Below are 19,150 nucleotides of genomic sequence, written 5' to 3'. Positions count from 1 at the left end.
ATGTGATTCAGAATTTTAGATTCAGAAATGGAGTGTATTTTGAACTGTTTCAGTCATTTTCTTTATTAAGTCTATAATTTGATTACTACATTTTTTTTGATTCAATCTCCTTTTCTTTATTAAGTCTGTAACTTGATCACTAAGTTTTATGTTTAAGTGTTGTATTATACTTTTGTTTGAAACTTGGACAAGATGTAGTTAATGCATGGAGACTTGGAGTTGAGCCTGTTGAGGTACTATATTTTTTCCATTTTCATTTTATAGTTTTCATTTTTCAACAAAAATTTGGTTATTTGAACCTCCCTTGACTCGTTTATTAAAGATCAAAGAACTTTAAGTCTTTGACTAACTAAATGCAAGGGAGTAAAAATTATCTAATCATTTTTTTTGGTTTGTTTATGTATGCAGTGCATATTCCTTGAGTCCTTGACTAAGAACCTCCATTAAAAGCAGTCACATTTTTTCACTTGCTAATTGCTAGTTTGGTATTTTTAAGTTTTTGCATTTTATATTGCCTGAATATCTCTAAAAATTATGCTTATTAGGATCATTTTTATTTATTTATTCTACTGCTCTGCTCCTAGAAAATTATTTTTATTCATGCTAATTCATTTTGTAATTTCATGTCTATCTGTTTGTGGTTTGTGGTACACTATTCTTTATACTGCTACTATGTGGTTTGTGATACATTGTGATTTGATGATATCTGTAGACTTTTATCAACTCAATCTGTAAATTGTTGAGATTACATCTGTTGTTTTTTTTTTTTTTACCTTACTATTCTTGTTTATAATTAGTAGTTTTCGTTGATTAACTTGATTCTATTATTTTTTTAGTTTTGCACATTTGATTACATATTCTATTATTCTATTATACCATCTATTGCTTTCATGTACATCACAATTTACTACATGTTTTACTATAATTTGATGTACATATTTTGGTCTTTGTTATGTGTGTGTTTAGGCTGTTTAGCTATAGAAAGTCCTTACAAACTTTCAAAAAAAAAAAAAAAAGTGATAAAGCTCCATTGACATCTTGCAAGGGAGTTAAAAACATTTACCATCATTTTTTTTTTTCATTGAATGCATTGTGGTGTCGGCGGCTGGTGGCTAGGTACAAGATTATAGTCTCTTTAGATGAATTTTGCCTTTTGGTCATTTGACTCATTTATGTATTCTTGAGTCATTTTCTGTTTGTAATTTTAATTTTTTTTTCTTCAATTTGAAGTTGCCTGTAATTTGAATTTGTAAATGCTTCATAAATCATGGCCCCTAGGCCCTGATATACTCGTCCTGAAAGTATGTAATGTTAGGTGTTTCTAATTTCTGCAATTGTAAGTTATCTAGTTTTAGGTTTTTCCATGAATTATCCTAAATAATGGCCATTATGTAATTTTATGTTACATGATTACCTGATTTAGTGAATTTTATCATTGTTGAATCTTAACTAATTTAGTGCATTTTATCATTGATGAATCTGATTCAATATCAATCTTAACGAGCCTTAATCGGGCCAACGTACTTGTTTAAGGCTCAAATGGCTTGTTAATCAAGCTCGGGCTCGGGCTCGAAATCACAAAATTGAGTTTATAAATCGATCTTGAGCCGAGTCGAGCCCTCAAAATTTCCCTTTGGCAATCCCGAGCTCGATCTCGAGCATGTGAACCTTCTCAACGAGCCAAGTTCGAACAAGGGTTTCCCAACTTGGCTCGTTTATTTGCCTTCTAAAACGAGCCGATCCTAGATTTCTACTAGTCAGGTCAACTTGACTCGTTTACATGCCTAGCTTCTCACATGCTTTTTTAAGTAGAATTAGTTAAAAAAAAAAAAAAATGACTGCTCTTTATATATTCAAGAGACACATATGGCTTTTAGAAACTAAATCAACTCAATTTGTAAGAAATTCATGTCTTGTTTATTTTGACTTACCATCAATTTTTAAATAAATGATGTCATGTCGTATGTGCATTCTAGCCAATACTCCCAAAATAACATCATTGCATATGAACATCTCAAGTAAGTAAGTGGTCGATGACGATAGCAACAACTAATAAATGAAGGTAACTATTCATCCTCCAAATTAGTTTAGGATTTGAAGTTACCGTTGTTGTATGTGAAATGGGATTTTCTAAATACCGGCTTTGTAGGAGTAATTTAACGATAGGGTGAAGGCCAATGGCAAACGCACAACAAAATTAATCTACACATCTTTGTGCAAATTAAATAATCAATCTAACACCAAAAACAACTTGCAAACAATGCAGAGAAATAAATCAATTAATCCACAAGAAAGACACCAAAATTTGTATGTGAAAAATGTGAGGCATTAATAAATTGATTAACTGGTAATTAATTACTCGGTAAGCCTCCACGTCTAATTTCTTCAAAAGATAAAACTATATGATCTCTACTCCTAGAAAAGAGCATAAACATTATATTTTTCTTTTACTTTATCAACATTAATATTACAACCAGAGTATCAACAAAGAATTATCATATCATAAAAAAGAATCATCATATATATATATATTTCTCAAAACTTCAAGTCTACAACATCACTCAAAAATACTAATTACCATGAGCAGCCTCCAAAATCTTATGATGAGTCCTCAGACATAAATCGAATCAATATCGTTATTTCAACAACCGCAACTGCATTGAAGTCCTTCTTGAATCCAACATCTAATCCAACTATAAAACAACACGTGTTTACAAGTGGAAAAGATATAAGCATAAATCAACGACTTAATGAATAATAATACACGTGGTGTATAGGTTATCATGTAGTAAACTCAATTATTTATAAAAAGTTTGTAAATAACCAGCAGTAATATAAATGAAGTCATATTTTAAATAGAAAATAATGCCATGATAATGCATTATATATATATAGTACATGATATATTATGTAATCATGTCATATGTTCAACTTCCATATGATCTACCCGAAATATTAACCTCTTTCTAGCGGGGTTGACCCTATCATGAAAGACTTATAGTACAATATCAATGTCCTGGATATTACTACATACCATCATATACTAACAACCCGACCTCAGGTAGCCCATGCTACAAGAAAAGTCATAATGGTGACAACCAATCAAACATGGTTGTCATAGTCACAAAACAACTATTGAATTAAGATCAAACAATAAAAGTAAACCTCTTTGACCATAAGGTTCATCGGTATAATAGTAAGCCTACGACCGATATCTTGCAGATGCAGGTACTAATGTATCATGGCATACGATGCAATTATTCATAGTCTTTTATATATATATGCATTTTATAAATTCATCATTTTCATTATTTCATTATTCACAATTCATTTTCATAAAATAGAGTTTACACTATTCTAAACTATATTCCATGAAAGTTGTAAGCAAGTACTTTTGATACATAAAATAACATGCTATGAAAAATTTAAATAGCAACTATCTCTTTTGAGTTATATTCACTTTAGTCTTTATTTTCCATCGACTAATTCCATTGACATTTCACAACGTTTAAATCTGTAAAAGAAAAAATAAATAAATTGTATAACGTTCGTATGAGAGTACTAAATAATATATTTCAATAAAATATACGCAATGAAATAAGTGACAATATTTTCTAATTTAGAAATAACAATTTCATGGAGGGGTTAAATTCAATGATAAGAAGTCAAGAGAGCTCTTTGATTAATCAAAATAAACATTGAAATGCAATTTCTAACTTTTTAGCAAAATAAGTTATAATTATGGTTAAATACCTTTTTCCCCTTAGGGTTTCAATACTTTTTTTTTTTTTTTTTTTTTTTTAGGGTTTCATTCTTATCACAGGAGGTACATATGATTTTTATAAAGATGGAAATGGTCTCTCCGTTAAAATTTAGTTCAAAACTTAACGGAACGCCAAATTAGCACTAATCAAATATTGTCACATGTCATATAATTAATTTTTTGATTTTTTAAAATAATAATAATATTTAAAAAATAAAAATAAATAAAAAATAAAAAATTGGTGTGGCCCAAGGAGCCCAAGGGGTGGCCGAAACCACCCCCTTTGGCTGAGCTCTCAAACACAATACGGCTATGACTATGAGAAATCTCTTCAAGCTTCAATCTTTTATGCTAACTTTTTGATTTAGTGACATCGTTTACTGATCTTGGTTTTCATTAGTTCTCATTCAGATCATAGATTCCACCACTTTTTGGCCCCTGCTACTTCACGTTGAAGCTGTCAACAGAAACAAACCCAGTTGTTTCTCGAGGTTTTAATGGTTTCTTGATTGGTATACTCAGATTTTGAGAAATGGGTTTTGCAGCATACAAGCCACCCCCAAACCGGGGCAGATGGAGGTGGCCTGGCCACCCCACAAATGGCCACCCCAATTTTTTATTTTTTATTTTTTTTAAAAAAAAAATCAAAAATTAATTATATGGCACGTGACAAGGCCACCCCCATCTGGCCGATTTGGGGGTGGCTCGAATGGCAACCCTCGAATGGCAACTCCCAATTTTTTTATTTTTAAATATAATTTTTTTATTTTAAAAAAAAAATTCAAAAATTAATTATATGGCACGTGACAACATTTGATTGATACTGACTTGACGTTCTGTTAAGTTTTAGACATAATTTTAACGGAGTAATCATTTTCATCTTTATGAAAATCACAAGTACCTCCTGTGATAAAAATGAAACCCCAAGAGGAAAAAAATAAAGTGTTGATAACCTACAAGAAGTCATGAGAGTACATGTCTTAAGCCCATTGGAGCTAATTTTATTTTTCTTTTTGGTCCCCTCAAGCTGATAATTATCCATAAGAGCTTGGCCAAATTGCACCAAGGAGGACTCCTTGTTGAACTTGGTTTCCAAATTCAATTAACATGTCTATTTAAACGGGTTTTGTGCATGACATCGCACTCTTGGCCAACCATTGCAAGCATGCTCAATACTCAATAGTTTACCAGGCAGTGGTGAAAAAGCACACGACTTTATTTTCAGCTGGAACCCCATCATTTTGAATCCAAAAAAGAAAACTCACCAAGAATGAGCTTGAAATCAGTAATAATCAAAAGGATTAGGTAAAACTCTTCTCTACTTTACATCAATACATATTAATGTCTTGAACATCTTGGAAAGAGCAGAACAATGCAGTAGTAGTCGCTGTAAAATTTACAAATAATTATATATAAGGGACTGAATTTGCTACCAATCCCATTACACTGAGTAATTCACTTCCAGTTTTGAAGCACATATCTAACTCCATGCAAGGTTGAGGTTTTGCAGCATCATACATCTCATGAGCAGTTAGTGTCATAACTTGCAAGCCCCAGCAACTCTGGACCTTCTAACCGAGGATTATTCTCAAAGCTACAACATTGGAAAAAAAAAAACTAAGGTAAATTCCTTTGGCAGGTTTGGATGACATAAATAAAAGAGAGTAGAAGACAGTAGCTAGCGATGAAATTAAAATAATGAAGAAATTTGTCAAAGCTTCGGTTTTGGAGCATGCCCTCCAGAATCCAGATGAAGCAGCAACTGCATAGATTATTGTGAAATGCAAACGAATACAAAACCATTAAATTTGACACTACTGAGTCTTGTCAAAGCAAGCATTTAATATGCCCCTAAAGCATGGACCTAAAGATGACACAATCAAATGAAATCAAGTTCAGCAGTAAACCACCACAACTGTGTTCCCCAAAAAGCTGCAAATTTTCAGAACTAAGAAAAGCTAATACTAGAATTTTTTTTTTTCAAGGAACGAAAGATGTGCTTCCAGCTCAAGGTACTATGTATCCTTGTCATTTTCCTTGGCTGCTCTGTTTCTTTCTCCTACTTTGTATTATTTCATGTATCATCAATTTATGTCCAAGGTTACTTCATCTTATTAAAAAAAAAAAAATGTCCAAGGATACTTCTTAGCATCTACCTAACAATCTGAAGCTTGAGTGCTTTATGTCCTTGATGGTCCAATCCTAAACCATGGTCCTGCAACCCTATCCTATGTCCTCATGGAATTGCACAAATTTGAATTTAGGATACTCTGGATTATTACTTGAATTGTATCATAGAACAATCCTACAATCTGGAATGTGATTTTAATAATGAAATTAGATAAAGACCCAGCTTTATGGAGCATTAGAATCTTCTCAATTGGAACGGATGAGAAAAAAAAATGTAGGTACCAAACATACAGCGGATTCATTCCATTTCTTAAAAAGGCACATAGAGCAAGGCAATAAACTTGAGATTTGAAGGGAATCCTCACCAAGCATCTTTAGAATGGGTTTTAAGGAACCTGTTTCATTTTAAACGATGTGTTTCACCAATCTAAAAAAGTGTGTGACACCTTGTAGTTATGCACATTATATGAATTTTGGGTAAACAGAAAGTTGCAAATCACTTTAACCATCATACTTAGCCATACAAACTCTATCAAAGTAAGATACTGTCTGACTGTCGAATTATCATATAGTCTCAGTGTGTCAATGATTAATAGCAACTTCTAATTGAATTATCATATGAAATTCACATTATTTGTCTCCAAATCCGGTGATCAAGGAAGAAGAGAAACACATACTTCTACATACCAGACATGCATTACACACATATACTAGAATTTAATATGAACTCTTATATGGCATAAGGGAGAAGCATTAGAGGGGTGGAAAGGGAAGAGGGAGAGAGACACATAATTATTTCACATCTAAGTCATAAGAATTAAATACTTAGAAAAAGTATGCACTTATAAGGTCTATGTGAAGTCTCACACAAGAGTCAAAGCAACATAAATCCAATGGTAGGATGCCATCCATGTTCGAGGCTATAGCAGAACACGCGAAGAGGAAAATGACAAAGAAGAAATACCTAGGAAAATACACTTACCTCCTCTGTGTTAGGCTGTAAACTATGAAACTTCTCTAAAGTTTAGTTTACAACACTTAATCCCCTGATGGTCATGTCCAAAGTGTAAAAGTCAACATATATATATAGAACAGGTTATACAATTAATCCATAACCTGAAATAATGAGATTAGTTCTACACTAGACATGCTGACTTTATTCTTTGAACTTAACCACAAGGAGATTATATTACAAACCAAACTTAAGGGAGGTTCCATGTCTTATGGCCTAGCCATAGGAGAGTAAAATGTATTTCCCCAAAGAGATAAACATAAACACTTACTTGTTCAAAGGGATGTGCTCAAATGGGCCACTGGTTGGAATAGTTCCACACAAATCATTGTTTGAGACATCCCTGAAAAGAGAGGCAAAGTTAGGACTGTATATGTGTGTGTTACTCCACAGAATAGTACAGAAGACTGCATCTACCAAAAAGACATTAATATAACTTACACAACTTTGAGGCTTGAAATACCAGCGAGTCCCCTGGGGACAGGCCCATTCAACCTGTTGTCATTAAGCCGTCTGCCAAACCACATATTTATGAGAAAGACAATTCGCTGGATGTTGACATGCTATAGAAATTATAGTTAAAACCAGCGAGAAGAGAATAACCACCAGATCAAGTAATAATATGATAACAATTTTGTCAGTGCCCAATTACATTAATTTTGTAAAAATATCAGCTAACCCTGAAATTGATGTTCACATGTTCAATTGGCATCCTAAATTTAGGATTCTGGTTGATTCAACTATCTGCCCCATTTATTATTTTCAGGTACTTCTGAGAAAATGAAGGTAGAAAAGAAAGCAAAGCCCAAAGCAGAGTCTAATCATGCATAAATAGATCAATACTATATTTAATCAAACTTACAAAAACACAAGAGACTTCAATTTCCCCAATGAAGATGGAATTGTCCCAGAGATGTTGTTATTGTATAAGTCCAAGCTGATTAGACTCTTCAGGTTACCGAGCTCCAAAGGGATAGTTCCTTGAATGTTGTTTTTATACAGCTCCCTATATCAACAAAGAGAAAAGTTCCGTCAAGTGATTTAGATACCCAGATATGAACAACATCCTGCAAATAATACTGCATGGCAGTCAAAGCTTATATACAAAAGCCATTAAATATTAAATACATGATCATTTTGGAACTAACAATAAATCAAGTGAGCAACTATCTGTGTTCATGCACACTATCAAGTAAAGATAAACAAACAGACATACAGATACTGTAGATGCTCTAGCTTCCCGAGTTCAGGTACCAAATGTCCAGATAAATTTGAATTACCGAGATCACTGCAATATGAGAACAAAAAGATTATATTAATTAAAAACAACAAGCATGTCTAATATAATAAACGCATAGTGGGACAAACAATTGCTACTCAAACATGAAAAAACGCAATAGAAAAAGAACATTGTCCGTCATGTATCACAGCATAGAGGAATTTCAGACCATAATTGATACAGCAAATCATGGCAAGACAAAGCAACAGGTTCCCAACCAAACAATACTTCACAAATAGCATAGAAGACACTTTTCAATTTTCATTTTATTTATCAAAAAAAAAAAAAGCAAAGAAGAACTCAACAATTAACAGGGAATAATTCATTCTGGAAGACCATACCAAAGGTAGAAAAATAAATTATTCTTTTCCATTTCAGAATCTGTATTGTAATTTCCTTCTCCTTATTTTATTGTGATAGGAAGGAAAATGAAGATTCCCATGAAGCAAAATGGATGAAAGAAATAAATGATAAATAAGACTTAATTTAACAACAAAACTATAATCCAAAACAGAGAACATGGCAACAATTCCAAATTAAAGTGATCAGAATTTTCAACTTAAACAGATTTATTGTTAGCCAAAAAAGCCAATTTCTCCATCAACTAATTTAGCAGAAAACAGCAAACAGATATGATTGAGAAAATCGTTGAGGCAGTGGTAACATCATTGTCAACAAATAGCACTAAGGACATCTCCCTAATCCTACAAGAAGTTCTTTGATTAGAAAAATTCACCAACAAGCTTTAAATATATAAAATGAGCACTTTGGATATGAGTCTTTTCAAATTAAACATAAAAAAGTCAAATGAAGGGATAATCATTATGTAGGTTTCAAACCTCTGAGACTATTTTTTAGAAATATATACATACACTCACACAAAAAAAAATGCACGTATACAAATACAACAGCAGCCCAAATCAAAGGATTTTCATTCTTTCACATCAACGATTTGTGTATGTATATGAACATTGCAGCACCCTCACCATGCCCGAATCCTCTTTGCAAAGTTCCAAAGTTGAGAAGTCCATATCGTGTCATATCCTTGAACCTAGTTCATGTCTACCCAAAACAGCCCATATTGTGGATGTAAATGTCCACTGCCCCCAATCCCAAAGATAAAGGAAAATAACAACATCCCAAATCTTAATTTTGCAAGACCTCTAATACCAACATCTCCTATAAACACAAGATTAAGGTAAACGCATCTTATTGAAAAAGAAACCCCAAGAAGCTGGAAAGAGACAGCAAAGCTCCTCCAATACCTAAACATTTACGAAAACAAAAAAAAACACTCGAATGCTGTCGACCCCCAAGTTACAGAAACCGAAGGCGATGTAGCAACTTTCATGTTTTCTATAACGTTTGAACGACGCTGCACCTACCATCAAACTATCTACTCTCCGCTTCTACTCTGACAAACAAAAACTGGGTATTCGATAATCCTTATGGCACGAAGAAAATAAATAAAATAAAATGCAAACTGAAGCAGAAAAAGCGATCCAAAAAACATAATTCATATGCATAGGGGGGGAGAATGATAAACTGACAGGCGGGTGACGCGGTTGTCCTGGTTGCAAGTGATGTGGAACCAAGTACAGGGGTTGACAAGGGTAGGATCCCAGCTCTGAAGGACGTTGTCGGGATCTGATAAGCTCCGCCTGAGCGTGTACAGAGCGTCTCCTTCGGAGTTGCCGTTGACTAATCCGAGAATGACGGCCAGCGAGAGGCTCCATATCCAGCTCGGCGCTGCCATGGCTGAGCTCGCTCTGGATCCCTCTAGGGTTTGTTTTGGTAGTATCTAGAGAAAGAGAGAGACAAGGAGTCAACAGGGACGGGGGGATCGGCTTTGGGAATATCAGAGTAAAACATGGAGCCTTTCCTCTTCCCTTTTTGCATTTTGTTTTCTTCCTAAATTATATTTTATGTTATTCTTTGATGTGATTTCTCATTCATGCGGGTAACTGAGCGGGAATTGAATTTTACTGTAATTATTTGTACGGATTATTATCAATAAATATATAAAATAATAAAATAAATAATTAGGACAAATTTTATAAAAGATTCTTGAATTTCTATTGATTTTGAGAAGACTCTCTAAGCTTTAAAACAAAGTCTCAATTATATCGTTCAAAATTTTTTGATGCAATTAGATCTTAATAGAGACTATGAAAAATATCAAAATGCCCTATAATTTTTGGTTTTTTAATAAAAAATAAAATTTTAGTAAATTTAGAATTTCATTAAAGTTTAAATGGTATAAAGGTTATTTTAAATTTTAATAAAAAATAAAATTTTAGTAAATTTAGAATTTCATTAAAGTTTAAATGGTATAAAGGTTATTTTATTATTTTTACAGTATGTTTTAATGCTCGAGGAAGAGATTGTATTAAATTATAAGTTTGTGAGTAAAATTGTGAGTTTTTGAATTTCAAGAGTTATGTCAAAATGCGTGAAAGTTCATGAAAAATTTTGTGAAGTTTTTCAAAAAATTTATATACAGTTTAATTGTTTAAATAAAATTTTAAATTATTTTACCATCTACCTAAATAAATAAGTCTCATACAAAGTCTCTCACATTACCTACCGACACTTCACGTAATTGTCGTGGATCATTTATCTAGTGCTTAGTGGTATGAAGATAAGATTTTTTTTTTTTTTTCTTTTTTACCAAATAACATATTCTCGTTTTCAAATGTTGACAACTCAAGTGGGTCACTTTTGAAAACTACCCCACTAATGCCACTACTAACTACACTATACTTAACCCTTGCATCAAGCTGGAATTTGACTTGTTTATTTTCATGAGCTTGTTGTTTATAAACAAATTGATGTGTTTGAGATTTAATTCATTTACAATAAAAAGGCTCAAAATTCCCCTTTTTCTTTTTCTCTCTCTCAAAAAAAAAAGCTCAAAATAAAATTTTGAGTTTGATTTATTTCTAAATAAATACCAACAAATATTCAAAGAGGTAGCTCAATTGACTGCGACCACACCTAATAAAGCGAAGGTCACTAGTTCGAATCTCTCTCTCTCCTCTTGTGCGGACATGTCAACAAATAAATAAATATCAACAAATAAATCAACCATAATCTAACTTATTTAATTTCCCCCCTCTCCCGCTTTGAGTAAAAAAAAAAAAAAACTTATTTAGTTAAACATGTTAAATCTCTCAACTCTAGACGAGCCCAATAACATTTTTTTTTACTATGCACATGCTCTTTTACTCTAAACATTGTACTCATATTCTTTGTTTCATATTTCATATCAATACAAGCCACTTGACTCTCTCCAACCATTCATTCTCCAAGTCTCTAGACCATACATTTAGGATGCTCTTGCTAGATCTCTACTATCTAACCTTTTTTTTTATTCAATAAGAAAATTAGGGAGATAGAAATTACATTTGTGGGTCTTTCCTACTATTAATTCTTTAGAAAGAAAGAAACAAATAAATAATGGAAATGTTTCTAAAAACCTAATTGGAAACAGCTTATTTAGCAAGTTGGTGTGTTCTGAAGTTAACACTACGAGAGATCTTGGAAGCAGTCTAAATATGGAAACATTGGAGCTGCACTTTAATATCTCAAATGATTGTAGCAAATTTCCAATCAATAAATGTAGCCAGGATAATAATAAGAGAATCTTCTTCTATGTAGAGATATTTGCAGCTTGAGCTTCTCCAACATTTATCCAAAAACTTGTTCATGATCATGCCTTTCTAGCACAATCTATCTATCATTGTAACTCAAGTAGGTAATCCATGCAAGCTTTTACTTCTGTCTAGTTCATATTATTTAAAGTATTTAACATTTTTGTGTATTTTATATTCAAAAGAAAATTTTCTTTTGATCTTCTTAATTCTTTTTTTTTTTTCTTCGGGTTTCAGAATAAACCTTCATCATCTACATCCGTTAAGTTATAACGATTTGATCTTTCAAGTCTTAAACTTTTCGCTATACAAAATTATCAATTTCTATACTCTTATGTTTTTCAAATTTAAAATGATTTACACTATATATATAAAACATGTGAGGAATAACACTTGTCACTTATTGGAGTGGGTTGAAAGAAATTTCCTCCAAACCATTTTGGAGGAAATTTTTGTCCTTATTTTCGGAGCATTTTCTTCAATTATGACATTCTTGAATCCCATTTATTAATTTAAAATGGTTTAATTTAAATTAATAAATATGAAAAATAATTAGTGAAATTTTAAGAACCCCTTAAAACATTTAGAGGACCCTCATCCGTATAGATAATTATTATGGAATTAATGGGAATTTAGTCGTACAAAAATGGGCCACCTTGTTGGTTTAAGTTTGACGATTGGTAGTGTACTTTTGACCTTATTCAAAAGGTATCACCATTAAAGTTATAATGACATGGTCAACAAAACAAAAAAATAAAAAAGACAAAGGCCACACTTATATAATGACAAAGCTGTCACCAATAAGTTATTAATGACATGGTCAAATATCGTGACAGCCTGTATAAACTTTTCCAACCAATCCAAGAGGTTTCTACTTTTAGACTAAGTGGTCAGAGATTAATATTTTTATTTTTGCACTTTTTATTATTATCTTTTGTCCTTAATTAAATTTGTCACTTTTCTCTCTCTCTCTCTCTGTTTATAAAAGGGGAATTTTTCTTTTTTTTTTTTCAATTTAAATTGGTCTCTATATCTTTTTGAAGCAGTTCAATTTCATTCGTTGATAAACGAGCATAAAGCTTAAATAATACAAAACAAAGCTCTGAATTAATCATAGCCGAAACTATGAGATTACAAGCGTCAAAGATAACATATTACATTTCAGATTCATACAAAATTTGTTAGCCTATGACTAATTTTTAAATTAAACAGCAAATTTGCGTCAAATAAACTCAAACTAATATATAGATAGCTCTTATTTTTTAGCATTGAAGGCATAGAACCACAAGCCAAAACTTATCCTCCTAGACCCAAAAACCAAAATAATATTTACATCCACAACTCAAAAGTCCGAACCAAATCAATTGGTCTCTATATCTAAGATTTAGCTTACTCTATTTTAACGCATGTAACATAATAAATACGTGCTTCTGGAGAAGTTTTAATGGTCTGGCATATTACTGTATTGATCACATTTAATGGGCTTTACTAACATTACCCATAATTTATGTAGGCTCATTTAAAAATAATAATAAAATATGTGGCTGAGATTAAGATAAAATGGTCCACACTGTTTGTGTTTTAGGCTACACTCCAACGCGCTTGATTATGATCTTTCATCTCTCTCTTTTTTTTCTTCTCTGTTTGTGTTTTAGGCTACACTCCAACGCGCTTGATTATGATCTTTCATCTCTCTCTTTTTTTTCTTCTCTGTTTGGTCGTTGAAATGACACCCAAAGTCTCCCTCCGCAAATGAAGGGCCGGCGGCATTTTGACTCTCCCACTAATGTTGGGGCCCTTGGCTTGACAATTTTGCCTTCAACCTCACGAAACTGATACCTCTTTCTCTTTGGAATCGCCCATAAATTTAAGGAAAAAAAAAAAAAAAGGGTGCTCATAAGGCCAAGGGTACTATAGCTTTCATATGTCCTTTATAATTGATTTCACAATCTACCCTGTATATGCGGGCAGATATTAATCACTTGCATTTGCTATATTTATTATTCGCCTTTTTGGTTATGAATATGGTTGGTAAAAATAATTATTCACATATGCAGATGCGGATAGTGATTTTCGGGTATGCTGATGCTATTAATAACTGCATATATGTAATAATAATAATAATAAATTCGCCAAAACGTCTTTGTTTTTGAATTAGGGATATGTTATGTTTACATTGTTTAGTTTTTTTTTCTTCACAGTTCACTAATTGACTTGTAAAAAGGCAAAAGTGATGTGAAATCAATATATTTTTGAACAATTAGGACTTAAAAAATTAAAACAAGTCTAAAACGCTAAAAATAGGCCTAAATTATTTTCAAAATCATTTAAAATATTCTATAATAGAAACACACAAAAGGCCCAACACAATAAAATAAGTCTATTACCTAAAATGCAGATAGCAGATAATAATCGCAATAACCATGCATATACGGTTAGTAAAAATGTGATGCGAATATCCGTATTTTGCGGATGAGGATAATGCAAATAGCCGCATACGCATCTGCATGTACACCTCTAGTCTACATGACATTTATTAGGTCAGTCACTACATATAGACTACCACATGACACTTATCACTTATCATATATACAAATTGACATAACAGTCTACATAGTATTTGCCTGTTGTCACACCAGACAGTAAAATGTAAACAGTCAATGTGACACTCATTTTCATAATAACGTAAATTTATATATATATATATATATATATATATATATATATATATATATATATATATATATAAAATAAAAACTATAGTCTAAAAAAAAAAGTAGCTTTTTTTTTTTTTTTCTTAATTAAATAAAGAAAACTGTTACAAAAGATGATCATTACCATTCATAATCCAAAAGGAAAAGGCAAAAAAAAAAAGTTGAGAATACGAAAACTGAAAATGGGCGGGCTCTCCATTAACATACCAAAAACGAATTAAAAATTTAACAAAGCGCATAAATACATAAAAAATGTAAAAAATTGGTCAAACAAGTGACACAGTCCTCTCAAAGCGGTTACAAACGCAAAATGAACACATATTAAAGTGTGTTAGAATAGCCACATTACTCAAATATAAGGAAGCCCTCTCCCTTCGGCTCCTATAAATTGAAGCTTTTTATGTACAATTATATTCAATCAATAAAAGGCAAGATGTAACCTCTAGGGTTTTAGTGTGTGGATGTAGGCGTATTGCCGAACCACCTTAAATCTTGTGTCTCTGTCTCTTTTATATTTCTTATTATTCTGCATTCATATACTTGTCATATTATAAAGTCTAGGAAAATTATATCAAAATATCTTGGGTCAGCACACTAAAATTTTTTTGTCCCTAAGTTTTTTTTTTTTTCCGATAATTTACTCATCGGATCAATCGAAATTACAATAAAATCCATGCCGTCAATTTTTTTTAACTACCGTTATATTATATGAAATGCACCGTTTTATTAGGGCCCACATCAGATTTTTTTTTTTTTTTTGATCTCACGTGTTAATAGTAGACACGTTGGATCAAAACGCACCATTTTGGCACCAACCAAAACGGTGCATTTTGATCAACTTGGGGGTTTTATTGTTTAAACTTCCATCTGCACGTAATACCTAGGGATTTCAAAGAGGAGGAAGAAATCCATTCTCCGCCCCCACCTTGCGAGAGTCAAGGAGCTCCCCCCACCGATGCACCCAAAACCCACCCACCCACAGGCGGTTTATGAGTCCAGCGTCACTCCGTCACAAACTTTTCGACCTAACTCTGTCACAAGTAAGAAGCCCAAGATTGGGGGCTAGGGTTCTTTTTTTTTTTTTTTTTTTTTTTTAATTTATTTTTTATTATGAGTAACACGTTATTCTATTCTGCATATTTCTTTGATGCCTAACATGTTATTTGATCAATACTTTTAGTTGATGTGTAGTGTACAACTTTTCGGTTTGCACTGAATTTCTTTATTTATTATTATTATTATTATTTTGTGGTTTAGGGTTTAAACATAATCTGATAATGAAACCCTTGAAAATTAACAATATGCATTCCTTAATAACTTGAAAGCCACAATATTTCCCTTAATTTGCTAGAAGATGAAGCCTTTATTTTTGTTAGCAAGCATCTATAGCTACGTTTTTTTAACAATGGTTTAGGTTTTTTTCGTTTGGCATATACTACTCATATCATTTGATGCATATGTGGTTTTCCATTTCAATATACTATGTGAATGTGAATGATCAGGTGATTCTAGACATTCAAGAGCTATGTTGGATTTTTTGAACTTGATTTTTGATTAGGGCTCATGGACATATTTCTTGTTTAAAAAAAAAAAAAAAAAAAAAAAAACTGCAGATGAACAAGAAGAAGAAAATTATTGGGGAAGGATACAATGAAACCGAATCCCACAGTGTGAAGCCAATAAAAGGTTTGTAAATTTTATTTTGTGAAACACATAATAGTTTTGGCGGATTACTGCTAATGATTTAGGAATTCATTGTATAATGAACAGTCAATGTCGTTCGCATATGTAATATCGTTGTTTAAAAAGAAGATATGGAACCTGTGCAGTATAGGTGATACCTTACAACCCTAATTATGATATCCACAACTATAAAAAATCATGGGAAGCAATTCTATAGGTGTGTTATGTATGACCATAACAAGGCATTTGAATTTGAGTGATCTGGTGTTGAGAAATGGTTGTTATTTTGTACTTGTTCGTAATTTTTGTATTAATTGTCGATTTTTTTGTGTACTGATAAAAAGTTGGACAATGTCGTTTTTTTCAATAGTATGACGATGAAACATGTGCTCACGGACGAGAGGTCCTACCTGGGTTGTATAAACAAGTTAATTCTCTGAAGGGTGAAGTGTCATCGCTTAAAGCTAGACTGAAGATCCAAATGTATATATTGGTATTTTCGTTGGTGATATGTTTATTGCTCATTTGTCATCGGTTGATGGAGCATCGAGGCATGGAAATGTTGTGTTTGGGGCATTGATGCGTAACTTTCAATTGTATGTTTTGTATCACCGAATTAGGTAGGCAAAAAAACAAAATTTGTATGACTTAGTAAACTCATATAATTAAATGTATGTTAGTGTTTATGTTGATTTGAATGTGGGTACTTTCCTTTCACACCTACGATTCGCCTATTTTACCATTTCTTGCGTTAGTTGTATTTAATAAACATTACTCAGTTTAACCATACGATGGAAACCTACATGAGTCCATGTAGAATTTTGAGTGGAAGAATTCAAAGAGTGTGACATTTTTCTAATATGAATTAATTGATTATATAACTTAAATCCACAAGACTGAACTATGACACGAAAATAATTGAAAGCATGAAATAATATTGCTATTATATATTTGTCAAAAAGTTGCCAATTCTCTAGCCTCATTGTGGCATACAAATTTTGCTTGCCTTATATTTCATTTTCATGCAACACAAGTAGTTATCAAGTACTTTATAATGTCATCAAGTAATTTTCAATTTTCAATGTCACCTAACTTAGAATATAGGCATGAATAAAGTCATCAACATAACATATTGTACTAAAATTAAGTGGATTCCATAGATACTCGGTAGAAAACAACATCATTTTTCTGCATATTGTAACAAAAGTGCCTCCATTGTCATAAATTGTGGCATATTTACATTCATCCACTAAAAGCAACAAATAAATGAAAGAACAAAAGTAGTTGAAAATGTGATCATTGTTTAACACTGAGTCGCCCTACGTGTATGAACCCGAGGCTATGACGACCCCGCCTCTGCTTCCACCTGTTGTTCATGACATATTAATTAATTACTAATACACAATATATTGCACAGTTATATGAAATTTGTATTCCAAAAAAAGTATTAGTTTTACTTGCGACTGAGTCGCCTTACGTATACGAACACGATGCTGTGATGACCCCACCTCTGCTTCCGCCTGTTATTCATGATATATTACTTAGTTACTAATACACAACATATTGCACAGTTATATGGAATTTGTATTCTAAAAAAAATTATCGGTTTTACCTGCGACTCAGTTGCCATACATGTACGAACATGAGGCTGTGACGACCTCGCCTATGCTTCCGCATTTGATTCATGTTGGGATCCCTAGAATGCATTAACCAAACATGTTCAACCATTTTCATGCTAAGCATTATAGAAGACCATTACCAAAATATCCACTTAATATTCCACTACTATTCAATCCATCCTAATCCAACATCAACCAAATATTATACCTAAAAAAAAACATAAACGAACATTCTTAAAAACGACATCAACCAAATATTATACCTAAAAAAAAAACATAAACGAACATTCTTAAAAACAACATCAACCAAATATTATACATAAAAAAAACATAAACAAACATTCCTAAAAACAACATCAACCAAATATTATATTTTTCATCATAAATAATCCCAACCTTTGAACAACTTGATGATGCAAATAGGTATAGACATCCAGTGAAGAACTCACTGAGAGTACCTCACAACCAAGTCCATCACCACAAACCTTTCTTCATATTTATCAAAAGAAAACACAAACAAATCAAAATTTCATGCAAAAAAATTAAAGCTAATGCTGAAAAAGGTCTTAGTTTTACCTATGTTTGAATAGCATCATTTTTCAGCTTATATTTCTTTGGTTTTCACCTCTTTCGGTCCAAATTCAACGGTAAATGAAAACTTTTGTAATTATAGCCTAAACTCTCATAGTTTGCACATTTCATAGCGTATCCACTACGGGTTAGCTTGTATGGGTTAGGTGGCTCATCTGCAGCTCTTCTCCGGCTCATTTTTCATCTACCAGGAGCCCTTTTATTGTTAGGTGACAGGATTTTATCGCATGGATCATCAGCTGGCCATGTCTGTGGACCTTCTATACCATAAACTCGACCTGCATATTCTTGCATGTATTTTTTTATCTTGTAATATTCATCCAAATATTCCTCCGATTTTTGCTTTTGCATGTAAATTGCAACACAAGCATGTGAGCAAGGGATCCCACTCAACTGCCATCTCCCACATGTGCATGTCTTCTCATCTAACCAGATTAAACGCCGTGCATTGTACATGTGGTCGACCTCAAACTCAAGTTCATTCTGCCATCGACTGATATAGTCTTTTGCATCACTTTTTGACTTCTCCAACTTCTTCTAAATCTTTGGGCATATTGTGTAGTGGGTCGACCGGATTTCGTTCCTTTTTTGTTGGAAGCGTGCCATTATCTGCCGACGAATATGTTCAAGCATTGTTAGTATGAGCTTTCTCCTAGCGTATTTAATCTAAGCATTGAAGCTCTCAGCCAAGTTATTCAACATGTCA

General features: G+C 32.5%; 1 protein-coding gene across 1 annotated transcript; it reads right to left on the bottom strand.

Moving 5' to 3' along the window:
* Positions 1-5,064: 5,064 nt before the first annotated feature.
* LOC132164370 (Leucine-rich repeat (LRR) family protein) lies at positions 5,065-10,075 on the bottom strand. Its single transcript, XM_059574873.2, has 6 exons — positions 9,735-10,075; positions 8,122-8,193; positions 7,768-7,911; positions 7,347-7,418; positions 7,177-7,248; positions 5,065-5,357 (listed from the first exon to the last, which is right to left on the bottom strand). The coding sequence occupies exons 1-6, from the start codon at positions 9,938-9,940 to the stop codon at positions 5,285-5,287; spliced, it is 639 nt and encodes a 212-aa protein (XP_059430856.2). The 5' UTR covers positions 9,941-10,075; the 3' UTR covers positions 5,065-5,284.
* Positions 10,076-19,150: the final 9,075 nt, after the last annotated feature.

The sequence above is a fragment of the Corylus avellana genome, chromosome 8, assembly GCF_965113065.1.
Source record: "Corylus avellana chromosome 8, dhCorAvel1.hap1.2, whole genome shotgun sequence".
In the NCBI taxonomy this organism is placed as follows: Eukaryota; Viridiplantae; Streptophyta; class Magnoliopsida; order Fagales; family Betulaceae; genus Corylus; species Corylus avellana.
This window is presented reverse-complemented; position numbering and strand designations above follow the sequence as displayed.